General features: G+C 38.7%; 1 protein-coding gene across 1 annotated transcript in view; it reads right to left on the bottom strand.

Annotated features, from left to right (window-relative positions):
• Nucleotides 1-740: 740 nt before the first annotated feature.
• SLC9A2 (solute carrier family 9 member A2) overlaps nt 741-21,884 on the bottom strand; it is a 32,934-nt gene continuing 11,790 nt past the window's right edge. Inside the window, exons 4-12 of the mRNA XM_088531694.1 lie at nt 15,681-15,898; nt 14,441-14,643; nt 11,546-11,635; nt 10,078-10,148; nt 8,492-8,653; nt 7,799-7,895; nt 6,706-6,837; nt 4,808-4,898; nt 741-2,728 (exon numbers count right to left, since the gene is read on the bottom strand). Coding sequence (XP_088387820.1) covers nt 2,358-2,728; nt 4,808-4,898; nt 6,706-6,837; nt 7,799-7,895; nt 8,492-8,653; nt 10,078-10,148; nt 11,546-11,635; nt 14,441-14,643; nt 15,681-15,898 — 1,435 coding nt within the window. The 3' untranslated portion in view covers nt 741-2,357. The remainder of the gene's footprint in view (nt 2,729-4,807; nt 4,899-6,705; nt 6,838-7,798; nt 7,896-8,491; nt 8,654-10,077; nt 10,149-11,545; nt 11,636-14,440; nt 14,644-15,680; nt 15,899-21,884) is intronic.

Below are 21,884 nucleotides of genomic sequence, written 5' to 3' on the forward strand. Positions count from 1 at the left end.
TGGACTGTGGGACATACACTTTAAAAAGCAGTGATCTGAGTATGCACGATTCCAGCAGAGAGCAAATAAAACTATAAGGTTCCTGCAGTCATTATTTAAAGCTGTGCCAATGAAACTGACCGTTATTTGAAAATAAATAAATAAATAAATAAAAGGCCCCTTCTCCAGATACAGGCCATTTGCTTGGGCATTCCAGGCTAGGAAAGAGAAAGCTTCTCAGAGACTAAAATAATTGTTGATGTGCAAAGTTTGGGGTCTACTTAATGGCCACTGATATAAAATTGCTAATCTAAGGAATTTGATCTGCAAGGAGTACCTGGTTTCAAAACTGAAATCCAAACTTAACGGTTTCTTTCTTATTCAAACATGATCATGATAAAGCATGACAGAGTATTCATGTCTGGTTTTGCTAATGAAATGTATGTTTTCCTTTGTTTTAAAAATTTACTGAGTTTGAACCAGTTTTGTTTCCAAATAGGAGATGATTATTCATAGATATCTAAGTATTGTCATGGTTCTTCCACAAAAATAATCAGTTTACTACAGAGACGCTGCCTCAGCGTGAACATTTGACTGAGATTTTCTAGGATTCATATAGCCATCTCTCTGAAGCTTAGAACTTGTATTTGAACTACAGCAGAAATTTGCATAGCTTGAACACAGGAGAAAGACTAAAGCACCTGCACTGATAAAAGAGTTTCGAGAAGTTTGACATTTCAAATAAATAAATAAAATTAATATTACTGAACAGTTCTTTAATGAGTGAAAGACTTAATCCCTATTTATAAAACTCAACCCCACCCCCAAACCTCTGAAAGAGTTCTACTTCATGATTTAAACGGAATAGCCAATTTTAATAGTCTTTTAATAGTTCTTCCAAAACAAGCTTAAATAAAAAAAACTTATTGCCCACTGATACTGATTCAGAAATGTGCTAATCAAAAAGGAAAGTTATGATTTTCACAGTGTACATTCTTAAATGAAAGTTATGAATCTTGTTACAAATAGAATGAAAATGATTTGTGCTGAAGTGCAAAAGTTCTGAAGCAAGCTCAAAACCCAGGAAAGGCTAAGTGGGACAGAAAGTGCAAATTCCTGAGAGCTACAGTTAAGTACCATTTATTTTAAAGCACCCTCCCTTCCCATATGCAGACAAATAACAGACATTTACACTAGGATGAAGAAAATCTGTGTTTCTTACGAGTGCTATTAAGGTGCACAGTGACTTCAACCGACTCCAGAGCCCCATTGTGCTACTTTTCTGTACAAACAAATCAGGAGGAATATTTTCATTCCAGGGAGTGTATAGCCCAGACAAAGAAAAGATTATCTTTCCCTTTTATAGAGGAGAAAGAAAAGAAAAAGGCAAATGAGCAGACCAGATTCACAAGCATAAGGTGAACTAGCTTTCTTGAATCTCAATAGTCAGCGATGCAACCAGGAAACTCTGCTCGCTTTGTCTATGTGCAGCGCTCCACAGCCATTTTACTGCTGTGTTTGCACTGCGCCTGAGGAACTAAGGTGCAAAAGGCAATTTTAAATAAGAACATTATTTACTGGCTTAAAGCTTTCCTTTTTAGGGCTTCTGGTGTAGTGCTACGTGCTCTCATTGGCATTAATAAAAGTCAAAGTCACTCAGATTTTTCTTGGTGATCCTCAGTACCTTTCAAAGGTACACATTGCCAGAAATTCAGGAAGTAAAAATTCAAGGTATTCAGGTCTTGTCTCTATTGCAACTTTTCTCTATAAACTGTATTTGCAGTTTTGCTCCTACAGCTTATTCCTTTTCTTCTTAAGTAAGAAGATACTATCTTTCTGTGTCCCAGCTCTTCAAATTCAACTTCACAAATACATTTAGTCTTCTTACAAAGTCTGTATGATAGGTGCATTGTGCAATTTTCAGTGTTACTCTTACTAAAGCTCTGGTCAAAACAAGTATAATTTGATCATAAATAAAATCTGAAATTATATAGATTTTTTAAAAAATATATTCCCTCCATCACTAGAGTTTAAACAATTGTTTTCAACAGATAATTGGATCGTGAACTGGATGACTTCATTCCAGAAAAGATGATATGATAAGGCACATTTCCATCCTATCTTAATAGTGAAAATAAAATAATTAAATCATTGCTATAAGTTATTTATAAAAGAGATCTTTGCTTTATATCTTCAGGTTTGCGATCGTTCCAGTATTCCATTCATTTAGTTAATGTCATCGGTTCTATCCAAGGGAAACACTTATATCCTCATTGAGTTTGTTTTGTTTTACTAGATCCCATTGCTTGATGAGATGCTTTAGAATCCTAATTCTTTCTGTCCACGACTTCTTACTGATAGCTCTATCGTGGTTATGTTCAGTAGGGCTGGTTCTCAGGCTTGTTTCTCTGCCTCTCCCCCTGTGACGCCTGCCTGACTAATCGTGGTGGTGGCATAGGTCTTGTTGACCTATGGTCTGTAGACAAATCTTCCCCGGTCAATGTGCCAAATCTTGGTCTCGTCAGCAGTGGCTGCCTGAACCCAACGGATGGCTGAGGTTGGCTGCTCGGCTCCTGGCTCGTTCCTCCTCCATCCTGTTTCCCATCAACTTCATTCTTCCACTCCATCCTAAACTCAGGCAGTGGCCTCTGCTGTTTCTGTCTCTGGTCTCTCAAAATTTTCCCTGCTCTGGGTCTTAAATTGAGCACTGTGGTAGAAGCATCCATTTCAGAGTCACTGCTGTCTCCCACTGTTATTTAAAACAAAATTTGAATTTTAGGTACAGAATATTGCTGTTTCAGGAATACTACAATAACAGCATACTGAACAGTAGTAGCCAAACAAAACTAAAATGCTTACTGTGTTTCCGACATTCAGTCTTTTCTGGCTGGACTCAGTAACAAATACTTACCCTGTAGTGTTGGAGGACAGATTTGACTTACCCTATTCTCCCCCCGACCTCCTATCCCCCGCAAAAAAAAAAAAAAAAAAAAAAAAAAAAAAAGGCTTTTAAAAACTTCCCACTCATCTGCCACCCTGTTTTCTGGTGACATTTCCCAAGCTCTTCTGTTCTGTCTCTGGGCACAAAAAACCTGACTCCGTCTTGGCTACCTGGGGTCTAGCCAATGAAGCAGGACACAGAAATTAGATGTTCCACTTCCATAAGAGGCCTAATCTGAGAGGCATTTGCCGAGCACTGGATACTACAAGGGAGGCCAGGAATTTTGCTTAGGAAAAAGAACTTCAATTTCCTGCCAACGGGTCTCCGAAAGGATAATGCACGGATGGATGGAAACATCCAATCTTCAATACACCTGCATGTAAGTTTTCAAAGAAATCTGTAGGACAGGTCCCACAGGTTGCAAGTGCTGCAGATGCCTTCACCCCTCCCCAGCAGAACAGAAAGTGCCCAAGGGAAAGTTGGCTTTACCACTCAGGGAATGAATTCTTAAAGGATCAGGTAAACTGAGCTGGAACATACTGGGTCAGTAACATACCTAATTAGGTAAAATATCTAATATTCACCAAAACTTGCATGCTTCGGTCACCTAATAATTATCTGAAAAATCATTTATGAATGATACACATTTGTTCTTAGATTTAAGTCAGACATGGTGTTTTAAATGTATCAAAGTAACAAATTATAGATTGTGTTGTGTCATAACAAGAAATTCCATGAATAACCTACATGTTATTTGTTTTAGAAAGATGAGGAAGGGATCAACAAAACATATCATCATATTCATTCACCCAGATAATTTTATATCAAGAAAGCTCCTCTTCAGACTGTGTTGGCAGGCTTTTTTTTTCCTAAATATGTCAAATAGTATATTTTTTTGACAATTGCATAATCTAGAGGCACATTTGCATTTTCATATTTAATTCTAGATGACAGTAGATGACCTCTGTAGACATAGCTAAAAAATAGAAGGCATCCTATATTCAGGAGAACAAAGATGCAACTATCAACAGACAAGGGCACAACCTCTTCCGAATTAATTTGAAAGAGGCCAGCTAATAGGGGGCTGAGGGGAAGAGGGGCAGAAAAATTAAGAACTATTGATTGAGTAGAGTTTTAATATTTCCAGAAAGAGGAGATCTTCGTTGTTATGTGGCATGAAAGGGAATGATCATGAGCATGGTATAAGCAAGCTTGGTAATACAAATGGTAATAAGTAAAAATAATGCATAGTATTAGTCAGAGTTTTCATATAATATATTTTTCTTTCTTCATAAATGTTTTTTTTTATAAAACTCAAGATCTCCAAAAAGTTTAGACAGAAGTTTAGACAGAGTTTAGACAGAAAAAAGAAAGTTCTAATTTTTAGCATTCTGAGAAGATCTTCCTGAGGTCTACAGATCAGAGATCACTTTCTCATTCACCCGTCTGGTGAAAAAGCAGAATCGCAGTGTCATAACCCAAGAAAGAGATCTGAAAATTATATGAGAAAAAAAGGGAGCAGGGACCATAGCAGCATTACTGGTGCAAAAGTGTTTCAGTTGTTCACATGAGGGGGTATTGGTGTGTGGGCTACGCTATTGAGGCATTTGAACTGCAAAACTATTGTGCTTGCTGGGGCATTTCTCTACACTAAAATAGCTGTTAGGCCCAGTCACTTGAACATTCTGTAACCCCTGTTAAATATCCAACACCTAGAAATATGCTAAGAATGCATTACTCTAGAATGTGTGCTTGCGCATAAAATGGTTAATATTTATTTGAAAATTAATATGCTGATTTCTCCACATTATCCCTGGAAAAGCTTTTCAGCTGCATAAGCAAAATGAGCAGCAGCAGAGTAAGAGAGAGCAGAAAAATTTCCATTACCTTTAGAAGATGTTTTATTTCTTACTCGTAGTTTCTCTGGAAGTTTAGTGTTTTTGGGAAGTGAGAGAAACCTTTTTGTATTTGCAGCAGCCTGTACAAATAAATATGAGAAAAGTTAAGTTAAAGCAGACTGGAGTACCTACGAAATGAATGTTATGATACACCACAGAGGCTTGAAAGGGATTATGTAACCAAAGCTAGAGACTAGTCTGGGATTATCTAATGTGTTATCTTTTACTACATAGTCAATGCCTTTGTGCTGGTTGAGATCTATGCTAAGGGCAAGACAAAGAATAAATACAAATAAAAAAAATAACATTCTACATAGTTGACTCATACCAGAACAACCTGACTTGGACAGTTTTTTGGGGGGCGTAGGCAAACACTGCATCTTTCTCCATAACTCTAGTGTGGAGCCTTATTAGTCAGTTGCCAAAATCAGCTTGAGACTGAAGCTTGAGCATGAGAACAAAACTACATTCTATCCTGAAAGTGCTTAATACACTTAAGTGACATTATGATGGGAGACTAGCCACACTGAAGTTGCTGATAAAGGTGAGCACCAGTGTGATAGCAGGTTCAGGATATGTTAGTCTAGGTTCCTAGTGACTCTTAAGAGCCCAGAGTGCAGAGCACACCTCATACGTCCTGCAGCATAGGAGGCACATTTTTTTAAGTTCATAAATTTCTCAAGGGTAACCTCTCTTTTAATTATTACAAATATTAAAAAAAAAAAACACCTTTACAGTCAACCAGCTCTCCTGTGCTTGTTCCATTTGCTGTTGCACATTCAAAGGGAACATGAAAGAAAAATCCATTTTCCATGAGTTGTTTTCCCTCTTTGGATATGGTAGGGCTACTCAGCATCACTATGGATTCATTTAAGGGTCATTATTTTTAATGATCTATGCAATCTAAAAACCTATTTCTTTCCCTGCCCACTAAATACTTAAATCCTGCAAAGTCTCTTCATTGCTGTACCTAGTAAATCATTGATTAGCATGACAAAGAAAACATGGATCTGTGGCTGATAAGGAAAAAGTCATTCAGGAAGAGGGATGTTGTTGAAGTAAATGCCAGAGTAGCTCAGGTAATGATCACAGACGAGATACAGTGTTTACAGGAGTTCCAGTCCAGTTCCAGTCTCAGCTGTCAAAGGACAACTATATCCATGAAGATAGCAGTCAGTAAGGAATCTTGCAACATGGAAATACATATTTATAAGATGGTTAATTTCCCTGTCACCTGAAACAGAAAGATGATTTGGGAGCTCAACCTCTCTGCTGTCTACATCCTCATGTTCCTTCTAGTATGGTCTGAGCTTTACAATAACGGTAAAATAGGATTGCTTCAGACCACCAAATCTCATCATGCCGTGAAATTTCTTGGAAAAAAAAAAAAGTTTTCCTATTCTGTGTCAGAACCTGAAGCTCTGACTACATTTTATGGATACTAAAGAGCATTTTAAAAATGCTCTGACATTTTTTAAATGAAGTGCTCACCCTGTCTTCCTCAAAAATGCTTTTCTTTTGCATATTTTGGAGCACTTCATTTATCTCAATGTCATTTTCTACCTCAGTCATACAAGCCCCATCAAAATAGTGATACAGAATTCTGCCCAGATCTCAGAGGTACATTGTGCATGGAGTTTGTTCCACTCCTCCAAGCTAAAATAATGGCAGAAAACCCAGTTCCTACATCTCAGCAAAGACTGGAGCTTTGCTGAAGGGGTCAACACAAATCAGGAGTGGATGTGTGCAACTCAGGATACAAGTATGACATGTTTGTGTGGTTATTTTCCAAATTCAGAATTTATGTTTCTACATTTCAGAAGATTTTTTTTGACATAACATTTAGTTAGAGAGCTACTTTGTATAAACAAACCAAAGTGCAAGTACCGGTCTTTCTCTTGACAGGCTGTTAGTTTTCCTCAAGCTCTCCCTAAGGCTGTGCCGTCGACGGATCAGAATTTCTTTGGCCTGCTTTTCACTCGCATCTGCAGCCAGGCTATGTCGGTTATATGACATTGTCTGAAATATAAAGGCAGTGGTTACATTCCAAAAAGCACAATGTCAAATGCATTGAACTATATAAACTGATCAAAACAGGCTTTTTGCTTTAATGGTTTAATAGGCATCATAAATCTTGCAAACAAAATCATACTAAAGAAGATTAAGAACAAGGATAGCAATTATGCCAGCATCTTTTTTTAGTCATCTGCTTCACCAGCACTTTTTTTTTCTAATGCTGCTATTCATAATGGAAGAGAAATTGGAAAAAGTTGGCTTGATACAGTATATACCCCAGCCTTGCACCAACTCAGTCAATACATCAATAGAAGATGCATATTTGTAAGCGATAAGATCAGTCACACAGGGGAGAAGTCATTTTTACCTCCAGCAAACTGAAGCAAACTCCACTTTTGAATGTTTTCCAAAGATGCAGACCTTCAAAATGCAGACCTTCAAAATGCTTAGCCACAGGAGGGTAAAATGGCCTTTTGCTTTTATTTCACTGTTTTTCCAGCTCACCACCTCTGTTCTTAATATAAGCAACTTCACAACTGGGGGCAAGTGGGAAACCTAATCCCACAGCGAGAACTGACTAAAATGCCAATATAAGCGGGACTATGTTGGGGTTCAATCTACACCTATGATCTGCTTCACAGTAAAGTAAGTACACGGCGAGTAAAAAGCATACTATATATAAATACATATATATGTATAAAATGCATATTATGTATTATATAATACATATAAAACACAAACATTTAGTTTTATCAATAGTGTAAGATCGAGTAAACTATTCATGTAAAGCAGTACAGACATGTTGCTGCACATGTGACAGGGAACGGATCCATGGGCAATATAGGTCAGAAACAGCTCCATTTTTTTGCTGTTGCACAGCAGACACAGAACTAGCAAAAAGATACACTATAAAAGTAATCAGTACACTCAAAGATAATTAACTATGTAAAAATTTTATCCTTACTCGATGTCGTATTTGGTAGAGATTCTTTGTTAATATTTCCCGCATGTTTTCCATTTCAGTGGGAGAAAGTGGCTTTATTTTTCCTTCATGATATTCACTGTGTCAAAAGAAAAAAAAGGGGGGGGATATATAGGAAAGAGAGAGAGGATTTTTCTATTTTTATATCATTTGGAATTACTTTGGAACTATTATTTCCTTTGTTAGAGCTGGAAAAATAATTTTTAAACCAGTCAAGCAAGATGTAATAATGTAACGCACCAAAATGAAACCTTGATATCATTTCAGTCACTGGCAATCCTCAAAAGTTACTAGAGGTTCTCAAGACTCTATAAAATTTAATATAAATTACATTAAATCATAAATTTGATTAAGGTACTTTTGTAAATGCCCCTCAAGCTTCTCCGGTAGTTATGGTGAGTGGCAGTGGTTCCAACCCAGCTCAGCCCTACATGGCCAAGTAACGCTCCCCACAAGCTGTGTGCCGCCAACCCTATAAACTCAGGCTCTCCGGAAGAGTGGAGTTCACCGAGTGCTTTGTAGGTGCATTGCAAGTGCTCTAGTTTTCTATCTACTCACTTCTTCACATGCCATTAGCATGTGGGGGGCCTTGTCAAAGTAATTACCCTGTGTACAGCCTGGGTACAAGTACCTAACCAGACGTGATGCTCAGCCATGCTGGCCTCACTTCCCTACCTGAGAGACACCGACGACGGGACCTTGCTGATCATCCCACTCTCTGCCATCTCAATGGCATGTTTTATTTCCAGCTTCTTGTATAAAGAAACAATACTGGATTTGGGCTGGTTCTCCCGGATTAGAAGTCTTCTCAGGTATTTATTGTCAAACTTTTTAAACCTGTATATGAGGCAAACCAATCCAGCAAGTTAATTTTTTACTGTGCACAGTTAAGGAAATATACCATCTCTAAAGCAATTGTGAAGGAGCTTATTCTCTGGGAATATTTCTACTCATATTAATAACTTACTGGTGAATAACCTATTCAAAAGTCAAGTTCATCTTTCCTGCAGATGATCTTGACCTGTATTTTGTTTAATATGTTAATGGTTGGTATCTCTAGCAGGAACTTTTAGGTACTCCATGTTATTAAACAATATTGTTTTTAATTCTCCATTTTCATCAAGACAAAGAGAACATTAAATATTTACTGTAAAAACAAATAAAATGTCTAAGTTTGCACCCACTGCTTTTGCTTTGAAATTTTAGCCTGTTCTTGCAAAATCTTGGAAGTTCTCCATTCCTCCAAAACAAATGCAACCCTTCTGGATGCTTAGTGAAATAATATTGATTAGAGATGGGGTGATTTTCTTGGTCAGAAAATATCTTGCCCTATGGTCATCTTGAAGTTATTCTTGAATTTGAGTCAAAAATATTTCTGAAGGTAATGTGGTGGCGGACCTATCTTTCTCTATAACCCGTTGATAGGAGATCACAGACTGGAGTAGAACTAGCCTGAGTAAAACAGAGTTGTACCCATATCATGTACCTGTCAGGTAAGTGTCCTCACTATCACGCCCTCAGGTCATTTAGAGAGAGTTCTTAGACCCTCCTGCTGATGCAGTTCCACTGGTATGAAACACTGAAACTCCTGTTGAAGCACTGACTAGAAGGTGAGTGGGTAATGCCTGTGTTCTGGGCCTAAAGGACAAGTATTTGGGGGGGAATAACGTGCTTCAGTGATTATGATAATTCAGTAGCTGAACTGAACACATGTATTATTCATGCATTGCTAGTGATAATCTTCTTAACTCACACTAAGTCTTAAATAATACCATCAAGAACTGTGGAGCTGCCTGCCATTAAGATCTCTCATGCACCTCATGTCATCTAATGCCTTGATCTTCCTGTAGAAAACCCCAAAGCTTTTGTGCATTTCTCATCAAATAACCCCTGACTAAACACCAGAGGAATACACAACTTGCAGCAGGAAAAAAGCCTGTGGATGAAAGACTCATTGGATACACAGGAAATGTGCTGAAACAGCCAGAAAGAGGGAGACCTCAGAAGGTAAAACTCTTTACCCTGGGATCAGAGGGTTGTGTTTTTTCCCAGCTGGAGTTTTTGTTGCACTTGCTTGTGGTTTAGTAAAAAGATTCTGTTTTCCTGTTTTCTCTTTGTAACCCACACATTCTAAAAACAACCATCTGCTTTCAGGAATAAAACGCTGAAAATGAAATACGATGCCCAACAGCCTTCATTTGTTGTGGCTGAGCCACTTTCATCTTCCCTGTATAACAAAGAGCTTGAAATGCCATTCTTACTTATCTCTCCAAAAATTGTGACCCCAGTGTCCACATACATCTTCAATTCCAGCCTTCACATGATCGAAGAACTAAGGGGAAAATATCGGGTCATTACATAATCTTATAAAACATCATTTGGTTTACACTTGAATATTATTACTTTCTAATACCAACGAAGTTCAAATGGAAAATTCTATTAAGAATTTAGGACAATGCTTCAGTTTAACTAAATACAGTCCAATTAACCTAGTGGTGATTTGGCTTACGGTTATTAAAAAGGCTCAGACTTTGAGTTAGTTCAAATGCTCGGAGAGGATAGCACACAGTCTTTGGCCAGATTCAGAGATCTAGATTCTGCTGTTTTCCCTTGCAGCTCCCTCAGGTCAGACCCCCAAAAGGACACAAGTTGGCTGCCTGTCTCTGGAACACCACTGCTTTGCTCCTAGCTAAATCTGCAGGCAACTTTTTTCTCCAAGTTTTCACTTTCGAAAGTTCCCTATCAGCTTTGGGCTACGCCTGGGACTTCCCCAGGGTCTTCCCCAGGCTTGGCAGGGAGCCAGGTATGACTTTGCAGAGGAGAAATGCCAAGAGGGCAGCAGCTCCCCACGCCAGCACTCTGCGTGCCTTGGACGTGGCTGAGATCCCCAGCAGACGATCCCAAACTCCAATTTCAGGGGCTGCAGTCCAGCCTGGCCTCAGAGCTTTATGAGCACCTAATATTAGCAATACACTCTTCATGAGTCTGTCACCAGCGATGCAAAGGTGAATCAGTCCACAGGCATTTCTCCCTCTGAAACATTTCCTAGAGCAGCTGTGCTCTTAATTCAAGCGCCTCAATAGGGCTCTCTCAAATTCAGGGGAAAATCCTATAGATAGGATAAGCTCTGCAGCTGACTGACTTGTAGACGCCCAGAGTCAGTTCTTTTCCTTGAATCTGGACTGTACTATTGCTCATTTGGGGGATTTAAAACCACCCTCATAGACATGCTGCAAGGAGAAACACATTGAAGAATGTGCATGGCTAGTAAACTGCAATGCTGGGAGAGGCATAAGCACCAAAGACAAATCCATAAAGAGCTGATGATGTGAGAGATAAATAAGATTAGGTGCGTCTTTAGAAGGAGTTTGCATTTGTTTAATTAGACTACCTGAAATGTAATGTAATTAAATTGCCATAGCTTTCCTAACGTAGTTAGGTTTTAAAACAGCATATTTCCTATGTGAAACAAACCATAAGAAGGTAATTTATCTCAGCAGATGAATAAGTTGTAAAATGAATATTTTAAAATAATGCTAAACAATAACAAAAATTTTGATAATGATCAAAAGTTAAACATAAGTTTATAGTTACTGACTTCACAACATCTATAGAAAAGAAATTTAGAAGATCCCATCTCCCTCTGTGTGTCTCCCTTGCCTTGCAGAAAGCCACTGGGAGTTTTGTCTATAAGAAGGTTTCATATATGACACCGAAGCTCCAACATACCCTGTTATAGATTTCTTCACTGACAGCAGGCTGCTTTTTATTTGACCTTTTGACATCAAGAAACTCCACCAGTGGACGGATTGTTATTCCCTGGGAAGAAAATAGCAAATATTTCTGTGTTTATCCATGAATAAAAAAGGAAAAAAAATGTCTTGAATATCTTTTAGTCTCCTTGTCTTTTCTGTCTCTGTCAGAGCAGTTGTAACGGCTGTGGGTACCTTCCTAGCACTCCACAAGCACATCTGAAACTATAGTTACAATAGTGAATTCATTTTTATGGTCAGTGGGTGTTGCACTTGCCAGCCCGCAGGCTCTGCTAACATTAGAGAAGTGAAAGGGATCTCTAGAGGTAACAGGTCCCTACCTCTTGCTGCCCCAGACAGTGTGTGGCAATTTGATAAATCCAAAAAGGAATATGTCACTTAAAACAACCTTCAGGTTTTCAGATTTTTTTTCCAATGCTATTGTGTATTAAAAAAGCCTCTCACTTGTTTTATGAATAAACAAACAACTAAATATTCATTCACTACAAAGCAGAAGGATGGAGACCTCTTTTCTAGTGGTTGCTTTCAACACAGGAACACAAAGATGTCTGAACAGTAGCACTAAAAATACTGTCCAAGACCAGTGACAAGCAGATTGTTCGTAAATACGTAAAAGAACAGAAAGTTTTGGCCACCTCATGTATTGGGGTGGCCAAAATTACAAATTCCACAATTACTTGTGGAAGAGTCAACATAATGTTTTATTTGTATAGGCACACTGAGCTGGGGAAGGCATCAGTCTCGCATCAGTCCCAACTATTCCAGACAACCACGCCATGCATTTCTTTTCATAAACGGATCGAACTTTATCGTAAAAGTAGTTAGGTTTTTTTGCCCCATTGCTCTTACTGGAACATTCATCCTGAAACTCATTGTTCTGATAATTGGAAATCTTCTTCTTAATTGCATCATGGTCCCTTTGTACCACTTTGTTCTTGTGCCAACATTGTCTTTTTAGCTTAAACAGTTCTCCTTCTCCCTTACTCCTTGTGTTTACCCCTTGATATAAACAGTAATTACATTCCCCCTTCTCCTTCATTTTGCTAAGGCCAAGACATTCTGGTCTCCTTTCACACAACAGGCTTACCACTCTTGTGATTGCTCTAGAACATGGCATTATTCTCCGCTGCAAACACTTTTTCATTATGTCTCAAAATCACATTTGCCTTTTTTCTGTCTCCATTACACTGATGGTTTAAACAGCATGTGGTTTAAACTTGTACCTGTTTCTTTCTCCCTTTCTATGTTTTTTCCTAAGGCCCCCATCTCACAGGAGAGCTCCTAATAAGTAAAAACTTCCTAGCAAGAAATCGTTCTTATTACTGTTAAATTTCAATGTATTGCATCATACTATTCTTCACTGAGTCTCTTCTTCTTATGTAATATCCCACACCGTTGTCGCCCTGAGAATGGTGCCCAACGTCTGTGCTCAAGAAATATCAGCACCAAAAGAATTCCCACTTTTCTGTGCCTTGGTCTATAATGAGAATACTAAATGAAGCCATCCCCATGAAACATCCTTAAGAAATTCGCTTAATCATGTCTCTCCAGAATATTATCTGCTGACGGTTGCACAATGAAGCCTGAAGAGGCTGGGAAATCTCCATCTGTGCAGATATTCAGATCACAACTGGGCATGACACCAGGCAACCTGATCTAACTCAGCCCTGCTTTGGGCAAGGGTTTGGACTACAGACCTCCAAAAGCCCTTTCCAATCCCAAATGCTCTATATTTCTATTTCCTTCTACAGGAGAAACTACCAACCCCTTCCTCATCTACTTCTACCATACCTATACCCAATCAATCAGTTTAACTAAGAGTTGAACTCATAATTTCCTGTGTAGCCTCACCACAAAGGTTTCATAATTGTCCATTTAAATGAGGTTAATAGTGTTGCCTTGCTTTATAAAAGTAATTGTCTTATAAAAGAGTAACAGCTTTCCCTTTTCAAAAACCATGCTGCATTTCATAACACATTCCATTTACCCATATATTTTTAATTGTTCTTTCTTTCAAAATCAATTGTCACAGCTCACATGATAAGAAAGTCAATTAACCAACATGCAGTTGCTCAAACCACTTTTTTTTTTCTTTTTTGAAGCATGAGGGCAAATACTTGCAACTTTCCATGATACCCTCCTTCATACAAAGAACACATTAAAAAAAATGCCCACATATTTGAAATCTCATGTACTAGTTCCACAGAAGTTTCTTACAATTCTACATAATTACTAGCCCCATATTTTGATTTGAGTGGCCTAAGCAGCTCTGAGTTTTGATGTTTATGATCCCTACCTTATTATCATTCTTCTTAGTCATTTTGACCAGGGCCCCATAGTCAGCATGAAGCCAGAGACAAGTTCTGCACATTCCCCTCCATGCCTGGTGCTTTTGGATGGGTGTCCGGCTGTTTTTCAACTTTATTGCATAACACTTGGATTCACAACACTCCATCTCTCAGTGTCTTAAGTATCTTCCCATTCCCTTGCTCACAGCACTCCATATTCACCACTGAACTATTGAGCAAACATGTAATTTTAAATATTCTAACAAGAACTTAGTGCTAAGGCTGCATCCAGATTTTATCTCTGCCCCAACCTCACTGGTTCTTAAAAGCTTAATACTACTTACACGTTAGCATAAGTACTTAACATCTATCATACCTTTACTACCCCTCTACTTCCACACATTTTTTTAAAAAAATATGACCATGAAGCAATGTATAAGAGTACCTTCAAGTATGTTCCTGTAAGTGAGTGGTGATGTCTGTTTTTTTACCTACTGCTTATTTACAACCCATCTGAGAAAATAAAATACAATGAAAAATGTCCAGAAGAGAAAAGCCATTACCTGAATGAAAACAGTAAAGAATATCACCACAATAACAGCAGTGATGAACAATTTCTTCCTGGGAAATACAGCAGGAGGAAGCAGAAATACAAGTGAAAAACAAATAGCTCCTCGGAGACCTCCGTAGGCAATAATAAATTGGTCCTTAAAAGTGAGAGGAATTGTTCTGAACACATTAATGATCTGAGTCAGGACAAAAACACCTAAGAGAAAGAATGGAAATACAAGGAAAAGGAAAAAAAAATAAAATTACATGAAAATTCTCTACAGTGCTCATATTTAAAACCCTTTTTGTTTGTTTTCTATTTATATATTTTTTAAGAAATTAAATGTTACTTAGAACCTTTAAAACACCACATAAGGAAAATTTCAAATGTTCAAGGCACAACTATTTATTTAGCTACCCCGCTGAGGTCAACCAGATGTAGGACCCAAGGCAACTAGGTGTTCTCCACTAGACAGCTATCTACTAGACTTTGTCTGCATCTTCAGAATATCCATAAATCTCTCTGTCAGCATAGACCAAGGTGCCTAAACTACTTTTAAACTGGAATTTGAGGTGCTTTTGGACACTTTTACTTGTCCACTCCAACAAGTTTTGCTTTGCATTCTGCAAATTTTCACTCAGGTACTTAATTTTACATGCCTAGTAATTTTACTGTACTAGTGGTTTTGAGCATGAGGTATCAATCATGAGATTGCAGATAGTGGAGAGAGAAAATAGTTGAGATATCTGCATTAGAGGGAGACTTGGTAGATGGAAGTTTGGGTGCAGAAGCAGACCAGAGCACGAGCCACTTGTGCATGAAGTGACCCAAACACTACATTGGGGCAAGAGGAAGGCTTAAGACCTATAGGCTTGGCTTGCACCTGAGTCCTGAGTGAAAGATAAAGATCTAGTACTGTAAACACAGGAGAGGTCAAGCTATTTCTTGCAGCATTGTTTCTTTAAACATATTCCTGAAGAATATTTAAGCTACAGCATTTCCTGGTTTAATGAAACCCTACAAACCTAGCAAACCTTAGTCAAAAAATAAAAACCTGTTTGATGGTTCCTGGACTACAAGTTGTTTAAGAAAATGTGTTTATCTGTAAATAAATATGTACTTAGCTACAAAGCGTTCACTTGGGGGAAAGGCAGAAGCTGACCCTGAAATGTAAGACAGCAGTCTTCTAAATTTGAAGTCTTCTACTTGAGGTAGGATTAAAAGTTTCATATGTAAAAAACATTGACACTTACCCAGTGCCCTCCAGATTAAACAAAAAAGGAGGGTGAAACTAACAAAGGCCCAGTTCCATTCATGATTCTTCCCAACTGTAGACACTCCCATGAAAATGAAAATTAAGGTTTCGCTGACACTGCTCAGCATCTTCATAAAATACTTTATCGTTGTGTAAGACTTTTGGGAAACATTTTCCTCCACATACTTGTTCATGGTCATGGCACAAGCTGTAATCCTGAAAGGCAAACATTTTCTTGTATATCATTGGCTTGATTTTTCGTTAGCTCATCTCAGTTTCTGGAGAATGCCCATCACTTTTCCATGGTTCTTTTTAATATAACAAAGTATAAGTGATCCCATCACCAATCAATGTTAAATTTATAGATTTACTAATCCTACAGTTTTGGATATGAGGGTTTTTTTTTTCCACAACTTTTTGAGAAGACATTAGTACATGGATAATTTTATCACATGCTAAAGCCACATGGTCCCTGCCGGGATCATGAAACTACATTTTGAACTTGGAAAAGGGAGGGACAGGGGGCGCCCTGGAGAGTGGGATGGCTGCTCCTATTATCATTGCAGGACAGAAGAAGCCAGGATGGTAACTCAAATCCCAGGACACGACTTCCCCCACTTCCCATCAAAAGTTGTCCTCCTACGCCATCCCCTTTCCCAGTTCCTTTTTCCAGGCAGTGTAGGCAGCAGCAAGGCCATAAACAGTTTGTCATCCTCCTCCACTCCAGGCTACTGCTTGCTTTGCCTACGCATAGGGCTGACCATGGTCCCCATAGGAGAAAAACACAGCCAGAAGTCATGCTGGAGCAGTTGCAGATTTAAAGTGACTAAAAATGAATGGACCTGGCCTCTCAGGTGACACGTGAAAAAACAGACAGGATTTACTGTATATACATGTGTATGTGCCCTCGCTCTGACCCTGTTAGTGAACACAGGTTTTTAAGCAGCAGGAAGAGCAAATAACAATACCAGCTGTAGAGCATGTAGTACAGCTGCCCATGGTGCAGAGATGGCTGAGGACCACTGAGAGAGGTTTAACAGCTTAAAAATGGCTAGCAGTGCTGGCTGGAGGATAACCTCGAGGTTGTGCCTCAGCGTAGGGCAATCACAACCTAAATCACCTATAATTATCAGGATGGGAAACTAAGGTAAGAGTCACTGTGAAATAGCTGTCCCTCCTGGTTACGCTACTTAAGGCAAAAGCATCTGTGCCCTCCTCCCTGCAGCTAGGTCTTTCTGGATTTCTCAGGTACACACAGTTTTATATACACCCATGTAAGGATCTTGAGACAAAACATACATATTAAACCTAAGTGAAGACAGAGACAGCTGTATCTGTGTTTTTGAGTATAGTCTATGAGCTATACTCAGAGGATGAGGATTTATCACTGACCATCATTGAGACCAAATGTATCAGAAAATTAGAATAATTTCACTTCCTGCAGGCCTTCCCCTTTCTAGAGAGTCATTCTTCCTGTAGCTGATACTATGAACAGAAATGTCTAAGTGTTTTCTTCTAAAAGCAGGGACTGAATAGATCTTTTTTTTGCAAAGCAGAAAGTGGAATCATAAAAACAGTAAAAGTGCTTTAAAATAACACACTTTTTAAACATTTAGATGTCCATAACAGAAGCTGAGGCTGTAGTCGCTAATAACCTCCTAACATGTTTCTCCTAACTATTTAAAGTTAGTGCATTCTTTTGTCCAGAAGTTTCTTTCTGTTATACAGAGGCAGAATGATCTGGTTTGGAGGAGAAAATCCAAGACCTGAACTGCAGCTGTAGATCTCTGACCCCACCAATGCATGCACAGCCTCATCCCCAAAGTGCCTGAGAAGCATTTCCTTCTGACTGATGAATCTGGGAGGCCAAGTGGGCCCTGTAAAGGGCCCTGCAGGCATATTAGGGTGAGAGGAATCCAAAGAAATGGGAACAGATGGGTTGCTTGCCGAAGAGCAGCAGAAGACTCTCAGTGTGCCTAAGCTTGGCCTTCAACTTCCATTCTTCCCACCTACAGTTAGTGACAGAAAGGAAGTCAAGTCAGCCCGAGACAAAATGGCCATTTTTATTAGAAAGCTAGCTTAGTCCCTAAACAAACTTCAGGAGTGAGCAGAAGAAAAGCTGCATAAAACACTCCCAATTCCATTGCCCTACCTACATTTAGTCCTGACATAATTGTCTGCCATCTTCTCATTGTCACCCTATTTCACCAAGATCTTTAGCAGAAAGGTCCTCTTGGTCCAAGAGTAGCATGCTCTCTAGGAAGCAGAGCTCATGATGATCATTTGCGACCAGTATGGAAGAAAAAATGCATATTTCATGAGCATGCACACTTCCTCTCTGCAACACTCCGTGCTTTAGGTGATGTTTCTGGCACTTGCCAGCACAGGCAGACCATGTCACAGGGGTTCTTCTTTCCAGCTCTTCTCGTTTTGCTCTTACAATCTTCCAGATTAGCGATTTGGCTCAATCACTACAATCCTGGGGATTGATCACTTGCACATCTTGGGAAAAATGAAGAAGATGACCTGGGACATGCTTTTTCTTTTTTTTTTTTTTTTTTCCGCTAACATGGAGGTCAGGACATACACCCACAGTGCTAGAAGCCAGGAAACATTTCTAGGTTCTTCAGTTTACACATAGCTCCAGTGACCAACCTCAAAAGAATATGTGAAGAAAAATCTCAAATCTTAACATTTTCCCTCTCCTTAATGCTATTATTTAGTGGCAATTCTGCTGAGGACACAGCTCTCCTATGTAAAAACAGATAATCTTGCACAAATACAACAAGTCCATGTATCCTGGCCACCTCCAATCCGTTGCACAGGCAATAAGGTAGGCAAATGCAGGGGCAGCAATTCCAACATACTAAGAATGCAATGGAGAGGCTGCACAATACCTATTCCCAGGCACACTGTGATTCCAGGGTCTCAAAGCTATGGCCTGCTGCCTGTAAAATTAGGGCGGTCAAGTCCACAGAACAAAATACTACTCTTTATTGCCTTCTTAAAATAAATTATTTTCATAATTATAGTAATTTAGGAAGGTCCTGTAACCTGGGAAATGGGGGAGCATGCTCTGGGCACAGTTTGTTTTTGGATCCTGAGGTAATGGAGACACTGTAAATAGATGTCTGATAAGAATCTGTCACCGGATTAATCAGGATCTTTGCAAGCTGTAACTTAAAACACCTCCCATGTTTAACAACAAGAATTTAAAGGGACTATGCTCATATATATTTTTTTCATTGCATTTTGTAAGTAGCCAACAACTGAACTGATTCGCCACTGCACCAAATAGCACTGCATACTATTTCTTACTCTTAAAATGAGTACTATTACACAGATAATCAATGCTTGCCCTAAGAATTTGATGTCTTTGCAGCTTATTTGTTCAGGTTAGAAAAAAAAATTCCTGAGGTCTCTTCAATTTAATAATGATACAGTTATAAAACGCTGGAATATGTGACAAAATCAAGCTCTTAATATATACACAATGCTATATACATCATTATAATATCTTATTTCCAAACTATGTTCTTACTATTGCCATAATCTAAGCAAAAGCTTACGTGTGTTTTGTTTCACATTTCTTGTCCTATTATGGATTACTTCTAGCTTCCATTTCTGTGACCTGAGGTGGTTACCTTGGTCAAGAAAGGGAAGAAAAAAAAAATAGTTAATTAATTACACTTAACCTGCAACCTTCAGTGCCTCTGAAGAATAAAAGTTCTCCTGTACAAACAGTACAGTTTCTGTCATGCCTGGAATAAATAAGGCCACTGGGTTCAATCCTCATGTTTCCCTGACCTACTAAATTTACAGTAGTTCCAATGTTCATTCCTTTCAGCCTGGCAATTCATGGTTGCAAAAAAAAAAAAAAAAAAAAGGAAAAGAAAAAGCAACACATTAATATTTCTGCTGTTTCACAGCCTTTACAAGAAATAAGTAAGCAGAAGATGCACTATGATAACTAGAAATGGAACCAGGCAAATAAAGTTCAGATGCACATCTGTATCTTTTCACACCCATGATCCTGATTCAAGCCCAGCTCTAATTACAGGAGAACTTATTTCCTCTCCTGAAGAGAACATTCTCATTGCTGCTCACAAGGATGTGATTCAGTCCCTCAGCTATTTAAGCCAAGTCACCTGACTCAGGGGTTATACACAGATGTTTCAAGAATCATTTGTCCCCAGAACAAGTATATGGACTTATCAGAAGAGGGACAAGCACCTTCCCCTCTATTCCTTTGCCAGTGAATTCCTAGTTGCACAGAAATGACGCACTCTATGCATGTACCTTGTTATTAAATAATACTGTATGTTCCTGTCGATGACCTTCATCTAAAGTATCGTGCAGTGCATAACTGTGATGCCTTGTGGAGTGTGTTTAAGCATCAAGCTATGAAGGATCAAGAGTTTACAGGACTCAAGTGGATATGAGTGAAAAGAGGGAAATCGGGCATTTGTTGCCTGTAGGCTTAACTATAAATGATCACAGAATTACAGATCCTTCAAACCAAACAAGTTGCAAGGGGTTCTCCAGGGTCATTTGATGCAACTACCCGCTCCAAGCAGGGCTGCCTTTGAAACCAGAACCAAGTGAACACAATCATGTTCATGAAACTTGCTGCAGGAAATGGCATACAATGTCGGTACATGTTGCATTTTGTGACACAGAGCAGAATATTCTCTGCAGTTAAAAACCTAATCAAATGTGAAGAGCGTGGGGTAGATTTACTCCCAGTGCACTTGGAAATTATAGAAAGTCTAAGGCCTTCAACAGCACTGCTTTGTAGGAAGGATGCTGCTCTATGCTCATGACAGCTGGGACACTGCACCTCTGTAGACACTTCTTTCTCCTCCCCCTGTTAGTGACATATCCATCTCTGTTAACTATTACAAAATATGTTTAAAGTCAAAACACATAAAATATCTTTTTTGGAGCAAAAAAAATACTTCATATTTTCTCTATTGTTTTTCACCTTCTCAGGGGACACTGGCATAAATGAAGAAGTAATGTATTTGTGCCATGTATAGCATTAGTGTGCTGGTTCCTGGCTCTATCATGCAGTAATAACACTTGCACATTGGCAGGCCCATGGTGCCCTTTTCATTTTATCCTAGGTGCAGAATGTCCAATTCAATTTTCATGCACACTACTACAATTTTTCCTTATAAAGTTTAGCCACAGGTTTTTGGTTTAGAAGCCCTTTAAGTACTTGATCATAGGATGTCAAGGACGTTTGACTTAAGAAGAGGAGGAAACTAGAAACCACACAAATGCTATGAATAGATACTAGGGAAAGAGATGGCACATCTATGAACTCGGTCACAGTGGATGCATATGTTACTTTATTTAGGCTCATATCAGAGGAAGCAAGCCATGCAATCTTTAGCTCTTAACTTATATTAAAGTACTAAACTCTTCCTTTTTGTGGCATATTTCTATTTCTATTCTAGTGAATCATCAGCTGTATGGTCCCTTTTGAACTGCTTCTTGGTTCCAGAAACCCTTAAATTGACATGGCCATGGTAAAAGATATTATATTACTGAGAGGGTATTATCAAATATTAGAGAAACTAAGAAGTAACATCTGCGCTTTCAGAAAAAGCTAGGATTCTAATGCCTAAATTACCCATATTTTCCACTAGAACAATACAAAGATATTAAAGAAGGTTTACCTTTAAAAATAATGCTTGCAACCTGAGAAAACCATTTAAGTATATCAAGTATCATAAAAGCTCTTTCTAAAATTGAGGTTGTTACAGTAAAAGCATCCTAAAATAACAGACTGTGGAAGTCGAGGAGTCAGAAAACATAATATTTTTATCTGTTAGAAGTGATAATAATAATATATTTTCATATATATTTGTGTCTACAGAAAGCATTACAAAACACAGGCACATGTATCAGGAAGCTAAGCTAAAGGGTTGCAACACTAGAACTAGAACTAGATTCTGCAAATCTTACATTCATCCCATCCCCACTGCACTTGTAATCCAGCAGCAGTTTTGCATCGCCTTCCTTGCGTGGTACTTGGTGGCTGCTCACGTGTCTAAGGGAAGATGTAGTTTCACAATACACTGGCCCAGTAGCAAAGCCAGCTCATGAAATATCCTAGCTACCAGTCCCACTCTCTCCCAACCACTGCTACCCCCACATCATTATTCATCACCCCCTCAGTCATGTCTATATGACT

Source organism: Tinamus guttatus, unplaced genomic scaffold (genome assembly GCF_059628265.1).
Source record: "Tinamus guttatus ecotype Peru unplaced genomic scaffold, ASM5962826v1 Tinamus_guttatus_pri_ptg000002l, whole genome shotgun sequence".
NCBI lineage: Eukaryota > Metazoa > Chordata > Aves > Tinamiformes > Tinamidae > Tinamus > Tinamus guttatus.